This window comes from Nanorana parkeri, unplaced genomic scaffold, assembly GCF_000935625.1.
Source record: "Nanorana parkeri isolate BGI_ZX_2015 unplaced genomic scaffold, ASM93562v1 scaffold2704, whole genome shotgun sequence".
Classification (NCBI taxonomy): domain Eukaryota; kingdom Metazoa; phylum Chordata; class Amphibia; order Anura; family Dicroglossidae; genus Nanorana; species Nanorana parkeri.
The window spans coordinates 33,965-43,575 of record NW_017308972.1 but is presented as its reverse complement, the minus strand read 5'-3'; the positions used below and the strand labels follow the sequence as shown (position 1 = coordinate 43,575).

At 43.1% G+C, this 9,611-nt stretch overlaps 1 protein-coding gene across 1 annotated transcript in view; it reads left to right on the top strand.

Annotated features, from left to right (window-relative positions):
- LOC108802192 (actin-binding LIM protein 1-like) overlaps nucleotides 1-9,611 on the top strand; it is a 66,061-nt gene that overhangs the window by 23,533 nt on the left and 32,917 nt on the right. The window contains exon 2 of the mRNA XM_018574060.1: nucleotides 1,200-1,334. Coding sequence (XP_018429562.1) covers nucleotides 1,200-1,334 — 135 coding nt within the window. The remainder of the gene's footprint in view (nucleotides 1-1,199; nucleotides 1,335-9,611) is intronic.

The following is a 9,611-nucleotide window of genomic DNA, read 5'->3' as shown; positions in this document are numbered from 1 at the left end:
GGTGACACCCGGTAACCGCTCCGGGTGTCACCCAGCCTCGGGACGCCCCTGAGCGCAGCCAAGAACTGCATAGGCACAAGGATTTACATGAATGTTTCACCTCTGAGCCGTCATCTGTGTCCAGGAAGTAGATGGTGACCCTGGATGATGAAGGGAAGGACGGAGGTCAGATAGAAGACTGAAGGGAAGGACGGAGGTCAGATAGAAGACTGAAGGGAAGGACGGAGGTCAGATAGAAGACTGAAGGGAAGGACGGAGGTCAGATAGAAGACTGAAGGGAAGGACGGAGGTCAGATAGAAGACTGAAGGGTAGGACTGAGGTCAGATAGAAGACTGAAGGGGAGGACGGAGGTCAGACAGGAGACTGAAGGGAAGGACGGAGGTCAGATAGAAGACTGAAGAGGGGGACGGAGGTCAGATAGAAGGCTGAAGGGAAGGACGGAGGTCAGATAGAAGACTGAAGGGGAGGACGGAGGTCAGATAGAAGACTGAAGGGGAGGACGGAGGTCAGATAGAAGACTGAAGGGAAGGACAGAAGTCAGATAGAAGACTGAAGGGAAGGACGGAGGTCAGATAGAAGACTGAAGGGAAGGACGGAGGTCAGATAGAAGACTGAAGCGGAGGACGGAGGTCAGATAGAAGACTGAAGACAGAGATCATAGACTTCACTGACCAAGCTGGCTTATAGACCAGGACAGGTCATAACCAGATGATACCTGAACAAGTATGGTGCTGTCCTAAAATCAGAAGAAGGCATTGTGAGGGGGAGTCCTGTGATCTCTATGAGAGGTAATAGATACCTGGAGGGGTCACACTGGCCCATCACGTAATCCGTATACATGAAGGAAACATTATCTGAGGACAGGTCCACTTTATTGGGGCATCATATACATGTCAGTCTGTCTTTGCTGTTTGTAATGGGCAATCTTCTTCTGCTTTCATATAGTGAAGGTAATATACAGGACGGGATATTGTTGCTGTGTAACATTACGTCCCTCGGCGATGTTCTGTCTCACAGTACGCAGATTGCCTCCAGATCAGCCGACATCGAGTGTTTCTATCATTGTATCATTGTGTGTTGTAAGTCTTATTTCTGATTCCGCTCGGAGATCGCCGATGTCTTTGGGAAGATAAATGTTTTCTCTCGGTGACTCTGTACAGGAAGTGGTTTAACCATGTCCCTTCTCACTCTCTTCCAGTTGCCCATTCCCAGGACCCCGGACAGCCCGCCGAGAAGCCGGTCATCAACTGCCATAAGTGCGGAGAGCCATGCAAAGGGGAAGTCCTCCGAGTCCAGTCCAAACACTTCCACATCAAATGCTTTATATGCAAAGGTGAGAGCAGGCCTGTTATGTTTCTATTGGAGAGATCCCTGTGCCGAGTTCCCAGGTCTGTACACCCGCTGTGCCCATTATGAGGAGCTCCCACCATCCCTGGGCTGAGTTCCCGGGTCTGTACACCCGCTGCGCCCATTATGAGGAGCTCCCACCATCCCTGGGCTGAGTTCCCGGGTCTGTACACCCGCTGCGCCCATTATGAGGAGCTCCCACCATCCCTGGGCTGAGTTCCCGGGTCTGTACACCCGCTGCGCCCATTATGAGGAGCTCCCACCATCCCTGGGCTGAGTTCCCGGGTCTGTACACCCGCTGCGCCCATTATGAGGAGCTCCCACCATCCCTGGGCTGAGTTCCCGGGTCTGTACACCCGCTGCGCCCATTATGAGGAGCTCCCACCATCCCTGGGCTGAGTTCCCGGGTCTGTACACCCGCTGCGCCCATTATGAGGAGCTCCCACCATCCCTGGGCTGAGTTCCCGGGTCTGTACACCCGCTGCGCCCATTATGAGGAGCTCCCACCATCCCTGGGCTGAGTTCCCGGGTCTGTACACCCGCTGCGCCCATTATGAGGAGCTCCCACCATCCCTGGGCTGAGTTCCCGGGTCTGTACACCCGCTGCGCCCATTATGAGGAGCTCCCACCATCCCTGGGCTGAGTTCCCGGGTCTGTACACCCGCTGCGCCCATTATGAGGAGCTCCCACCATCCCTGGGCTGAGTTCCCGGGTCTGTACACCCGCTGCGCCCATTATGAGGAGCTCCCACCATCCCTGGGCTGAGTTCCCGGGTCTGTACACCCGCTGCGCCCATTATGAGGAGCTCCCACCATCCCTGGGCTGAGTTCCCGGGTCTGTACACCCGCTGCGCCCATTATGAGGAGCTCCCACCATCCCTGGGCTGAGTTCCCGGGTCTGTACACCCGCTGCGCCCATTATGAGGAGCTCCCACCATCCCTGGGCTGAGTTCCCGGGTCTGTACACCCGCTGCGCCCATTATGAGGAGCTCCCACCCTCCCTGTGCTGAGTTCCTGGGTCTGTACCCCCGCTGTGCCCATTATGAGGGGCTCCCACCACCCACCACAGACTCCTCCTATAACCATCCCTGTGCTGAGTTCCTGGGTCTGTACACCCGCTGTGCCCATTATGAGGAGCTCCCACCATCCCTGTGCTTCATATCTCATCTTCTTTAGTACAGGAATATATAAAATGAATCAAAGTCAATGTAGAACGCAACATGAAGGTGGTTTTGCTGTTTTTTAAAGGTGCGGGGGACTATAAATGTCTCCTAATTGTTACAGAAGCTCCATTCATTTTTCCTGGACTTGTTCTTGTGCCAAAATTTAAGAATATGTCATTAATTTCCACAACGGACCTCCTTTCCAGTTCTGCTGCTTTTACATCTACACAGCTGACACAAGTCGTATTTATTTCCCAGGCTCTCATGTGTGTATATTCAGTGTATCCTATTATATATGTATGCAGTTTCCATTTAATGTTTCTGTAAGACTCCATTCAAATCCAGAGATCATAAAACCGGTTGGGAATGTTGCCTGTCGGCTCTCTGAATGAAGCCGCAGTGTTTGTTCGGTTTATGGTGCATAAGAGGTGATAACAATATCTTCATTATTAAGTAATTGAGTGTCTGCCGGGCTCCGGCACACTGCGGGGGAGGGTGCCAGCTCACCTCAACACCTCACAAAACGATCGCTGAACTCTGTGTATTACAAACTAATATCCGGTATATTTTATTTATTCATATATTCAGAATGATATACTCAGAAACTTGCTTTGTAGTTGTGATGGGGCATAAAATGTTTTTAGGGTGCTGTGTGCTGCACAGTGCATGGCTGTCAGTTAAAGATAGGATAGGGCGTCCTATGGTAATCCAACAACTAGTGCTCAGCAAAATTGATAGTTTTCCTTTTCTTGTTTTTTTTTTTTGAAGAAATCTGGAGACTTTGGTGACATTTTCCCACTTTGGTCAAACACAAAAATGGGTTGTGGGAGTTTTTAAGGGGGCAATAGGCAGATACAAAGTAACATTGTTTATAAACATTGATCAGAGGGAGATAGAGAGATACAAAGTAACATTGTTTATAAACATTGATCAGAGGGAGATAGAGAGATACAAAGTAACATTGTATATAAACTCCATCTCCTGTACTATGTCTGCAGTCTCTGACCATCTCCTGTACTACAGGTGAAACTCGAATAATTAGAATATCATGCAAAATTAATTGCAGTAAGTTCTGCAAAAGGGGCCCAAACCAAGTACTGAGTACATATGCATGCTTGTACTTTTCAGAGGTCCGGTATTGTTCTATGTACAATCCTTGTTTTATTGATTGCATGTAATAATCTACTTTTTTGAGGTTGTGGATTTGGGGTTCTTGGGGTTTTCATGAGCTGTAAGCCATAATCATCACAATTATGACAAATCACGGCTTGAATTATCTTGCTTTGCATGTAATGAGTCTCTCTCATATATTAGTTTCACCTTTTAAGTTGCATTAGTGAAATAAATGAACTTTGCACGATATTCTAATTATTCGAGTTTCACCTGTATGTCTGCAGTCACTGACCATCTCCTGTACTATGTCTGCAGTCTCTGACCATCTCCTGTACTATGTCTGCAGTCTCTGACCATCTCCTGTACTATGTCTGCAGTCTCTGACAACTTCCTATAGCATTCCATTCATTTAATGTGCATCTGTTTGCTGTTGTCAACTGCACTTCAGTCACATGAGTTTACCACCATTGGTTACTCTGCACACATATGACATGATTTTGGCACTAAACCTAGGGCTAGGGCCCTGACAGGCCGCAGCGAGCGGCCGTCTAGCGTGCTCTCCTGTGTCTGAGGTAATGCTAGAGCGCGCGCGCCATACATACCTCGTCAGTCGTTGACGTCACTGCACCTGCGCGGCTCCTCTTCAATGCACTTGCGCGCCAGTAGATGACCGCATCTCCGTAACTTTTTTTTGCGCCTGCGTGCCCATCAGTGAATTGTAAAGTGGTACGGCGGACCTGGGCTCGCGTGCCAGCAGAAACGGCCCTGCGTGCCCGCTCTGGCACGCGTGCCATAGGTTCGCTGCCGCTGTCCTATAGCATTGGTTAGCTTTAATCCCGGCCAGGTCACGATCTGCAAGGAGTTTGCATGTTCTCCCTGTGCTTGCGTGGGTTTCCTCCCACGCTCCAAAGACATGCTGGAAGGTTAATTGGCTCTTCTCTAAGTTGGCCCTCTATGTATGTATGTATGTATGTATGTGAGATAGGGACCTTAGATTGTAAGCTCCTTGAGGGTAGGGACTGATGTGAATGTGTAACTATGCAAAGTGCTGAGTAAATTGTCGGCGCTATATGAATACCTGTAATAAATAAATAAACCGATACTCTTCTGCAGCAGCTTGATATAGGATTTCATTTTACCCTATGAGACGTCTGCCTGCTGTGCATTGTGTGTCGCATTCACACCTCACGGAGCCACGCCCACCATATCCACTTCTGACGCCATTCTATAAACCCAGAACAGTAGTATGAGCATCAGGTGATCCTTCCAGCCTGCGCTGGTGACTACTTGCCTGACAACATTCCTGGACACAAGCATGTTCATACAATGAAAAACTCTACACAGATCCTTCAATGTGCCTGTTCTCTGAGTTTTCATTGCATAGCCCGTGCAACGTAATGTGGACTGTAAATAGCTTTAAAGAAATTCCCGTCATTACACATTTAGAAAAGTTCCACCTTCTAAAAATGTAAAATCAGCCCTTGAGCTCCAGTCCAGGAGAGAGAGAGATAGAAAGTAACATTGTTTATAAACATTGATCAGAGGGAGATAGAGAGATACAAAGTCACATTGTTTATACACATTGATCAGAGGGAGATAGAGAGATACAAAGTAACATTGTTTATAAACATTGATCAGAGGGAGATAGAGAGATACAAAGTAACATTGTTTATAAACATTGATCAGAGGGAGATAGAGAGATACAAAGTAACATTGTTTATAAACATTGATCAGAGGGAGATAGAGAGATACAAAGTAACATTGTTTATAAACATTGATCAAAGGGAGATAGAGAGATACAAAGTAACATTGTTTATAAACATTGATCAGAGGGAGATAGAGAGATACAAAGTAACATTGTTTATAAACATTGATCAGAGGGAGATAGAGAGATACAAAGTAACATTGTTTATAAACATTGATCAGAGGGAGATAGAGAGATACAAAGTAACATTGTTTATAAACATTGATCAGAGGGAGATAGAGAGATACAAAGTAACATTGTTTATAAACATTGATCAGAGGGAGATAGAGAGATACAAAGTAACATTGTTTATAAACATTGATCAGAGGGAGATAGAGAGATACAAAGTAACATTGTTTATAAACATTGATCAGAGGGAGATAGAGAGATACAAAGTAACATTGTTTATAAACATTGATCAGAGGGAGATAGAGAGATACAAAGTAACATTGTTTATAAACATTGATCAGAGGGAGATAGAGAGATACAAAGTAACATTGTTTATAAACATTGATCAGAGGGAGATAGAGAGATACAAAGTAACATTGTTTATAAACATTGATCAGAGGGAGATAGAGAGATACAAAGTAACATTGTTTATAAACATTGATCAGAGGGAGATAGAGAGATACAAAGTAACATTGTTTATAAACATTGATCAGAGGGAGATAGAGAGATACAAAGTAACATTGTTTATAAACATTGATCAGAGGGAGATAGAGAGATACAAAGTAACATTGTTTATAAACATTGATCAGAGGGGAGATAGAGAGATACAAAGTAACATTGTTTATAAACATTGATCAGAGGGAGATAGAGAGATACAAAGTAACATTGTTTATAAACATTGATCAGAGGGGAGATAGAGAGATACAAAGTAACATTGTTTATAAACATTGATCAGAGGGAGATAGAGAGATACAAAGTAACATTGTTTATAAACATTGATCAGAGGGAGATAGAGAGATACAAAGTAACATTGTTTATAAACATTGATCAGAGGGAGATAGAGAGATACAAAGTAACATTGTTTATAAACATTGATCAGAGGGAGATAGAGAGATACAAAGTAACATTGTTTATAAACATTGATCAGAGGGAGATAGAGAGATACAAAGTAACATTGTTTATAAACATTGATCAGAGGGAGATAGAGAGATACAAAGTAACATTGTTTATAAACATTGATCAGAGGGAGATAGAGAGATACAAAGTAACATTGTTTATAAACATTGATCAGAGGGAGATAGAGAGATACAAAGTAACATTGTTTATAAACATTGATCAGAGGGAGATAGAGAGATACAAAGTAACATTGTTTATAAACATTGATCAGAGGGAGATAGAGAGATACAAAGTAACATTGTTTATAAACATTGATCAGAGGGAGATAGAGAGATACAAAGTAACATTGTTTATAAACATTGATCAGAGGGAGATAGAGAGATACAAAGTAACATTGTTTATAAACATTGATCAGAGGGAGATAGAGAGATACAAAGTAACATTGTTTATAAACATTGATCAGAGGGAGATAGAGAGATACAAAGTAACATTGTTTATAAACATTGATCAGAGGGAGATAGAGAGATACAAAGTAACATTGTTTATAAACATTGATCAGAGGGAGATAGAGAGATACAAAGTAACATTGTTTATAAACATTGATCAGAGGGAGATAGAGAGATACAAAGTAACATTGTTTATAAACATTGATCAGAGGGAGATAGAGAGATACAAAGTAACATTGTTTATAAACATTGATCAGAGGGAGATAGAGAGATACAAAGTAACATTGTTTATAAACATTGATCAGAGGGAGATAGAGAGATACAAAGTAACATTGTTGATAAACATTGATCAGAGGGAGATAGAGAGATACAAAGTAACATTGTTGATAAACATTGATCAGAGGGAGATAGAGAGATACAAAGTAACATTGTTGATAAACATTGATCAGAGGGAGATAGAGAGATACAAAGTAACATTGTTTATAAACATTGATCCGAGGGAGATAGAGAGATACAAAGTAACATTGTTTATAAACATTGATCAGAGGGAGATAGAGAGATACAAAGTAACATTGTTGATAAACATTGATCAGAGGGAGATAGAGAGATACAAAGTAACATTGTTGATAAACATTGATCAGAGGGAGATAGAGAGATACAAAGTAACATTGTTTATAAACATTGATCAGAGGGCGATAGAGAGATACAAAGTAACATTGTTCATGTTTCCCCCCTGGTGAAGAGTCTCCCTTGGTCAATTTTCTCCCCCCCTCCCCGGCAAAGTTCCCTCCCCTGGAAAAGTGTCCTCTCTGCTGAAGGGTCCCCCTGGTGAAGTGTCTCCCATGGTGAAGTGTCTCCCATGGTGAAGTGTCCCCACCCAGTGAAGTGCCCCCCCAGGTTGGACGTGCTTACAGGTGAAACTCGAATAATTAGAATATGGTGCAAAAGTAATGGCAGTAAGTGCTGCAAAAGGGGCCCAAACCAAGTACTGAGTACATATGCATGCTGGTACTTTTCAGAGATCCGATATTGTTCTATGTACAAATTTTATTGATTGCATGTAATAATCTACTTTTTTGAGGTTGTGGATTTGGGGTTTTCATGAGCTGTAAGCCATAATCATCACAATGATGACAAATCACGGCTTGAATTATCTTGCTTTGCATGTAATGAGTCTCTCTCATATATTAGTTTCACCGCATAAGTTGCATTAATGAAATAAATGACCTTTGCACGATATTCTAATTATTCGAGTTTCACCTGTATATATTCCTCTCTATCTCTCCTGGTTGTTACATTCCTGGCCCGCCATGTGTCTGTACCGGGAGAAGCCGCACTCTTCCTCCAGGCTCTTCCCTCCATACACACATTCCAATCACAAGGATCTTTATCGCCGTCTATGAGGGGCTCTTTGTGCGTCTATTCTGGGACAGAACTCGGATACCTAGAAAAAAACGTTTTCATGGTCAGGAGAGATCCTTGTGTCCATCGTGTGACACTAATTCTGTTAACAATTTCCTGGTCAGACCAGAGAGCAGCTGATAAGAGGCCGACTCTGAGTTTCTTGGGGGGCGTTTGTTCTGTGCTGAGCACTTCACACAGCGACCGGAGACAGCGGCTTCATCCAGAGGAGGTCTGGGTTCGGGGAGAAGGTCGGTGACAACATTCCCTAATAACTGAGCTCATACTAGATCTAAAGGTGAACATATTTGTATTGGATCTTGGATGGAGTAGGGGATGGCTAAAACACATTTTTTGGCATTTCAGAGAGTTCATTTCACTTCCTGTCCCAGAGACACAACAGAAAGTAAGCAAAATATCCTCTTAGAAAGTTGTCACTGGAACAGGTGTCTCCACTGGAAGATTTCCCTTTTGTTCCGGTTCTGGTGACAACTGTAATGTTTTAAATTTACCTGTGACTTCCAGTCCCTGTGGCAATGGTCCCAAGGACACATAGAGCGGATATATAAGCTGTACAATGTGCAGTAATCCAGAGTAGCCAGTCACCAATTCTTTTTCATTGACTTGACTGCTTCAAACTGAGGAAAGGGTCGGTTGCATTGTGTGTAATGGTTAGTTTTCGGCAACTTGGGTAACTCTAGCACTGTGTGAGGCTGGCTCTATTATCTATTGCAGGCATGAAGAGTTATAAAATGTTATATTTTTCTGTTCTTCCGGTCAGATTGCAGATTTCATTAGTACCGTATGCGGCATTCGGATCAATAGTCATTTCTGATTGGTTGCCGCTGTAGATTGTTGTTGTTTTTTTGTGTTGTTTTGTTACATGCAGTAGTCGGTTGCACACGTCTTCACTGCGGATGAGCCGAGGGATGGCAGCAAAACTGATCGAATTCCAAAATACTTATTATTTTCTATTATTATTTTTTGTTTAGAGAAGTTTCTTGTATTTTTATTTTTTTGTGCTCTTTGTATTCGTTGTGTTTTCTTTTTCTGTGTATTTCATACTTCTGTACTTAAAATTTTTCATTTTACTTTTTTGTTGTTGCTGTTTTTCTTTCTTTTTGTAAAATAATAAGTAAAATAATAAGTAAAATAATAAGGCTGATAAGGGGTGATTTATTTTGTCACAAGAAAAGGTCCTGGATATGTGAAAGGAGCTTCTCCCTCAGGAGACCAACCATACCATTGAAAACCATCAAAATCTACCTTCCTGTTGCCTTCCTCGTTGGCTCCAATAATTTTACCCAAAATTTTGGTTTCCTGACGCCAATC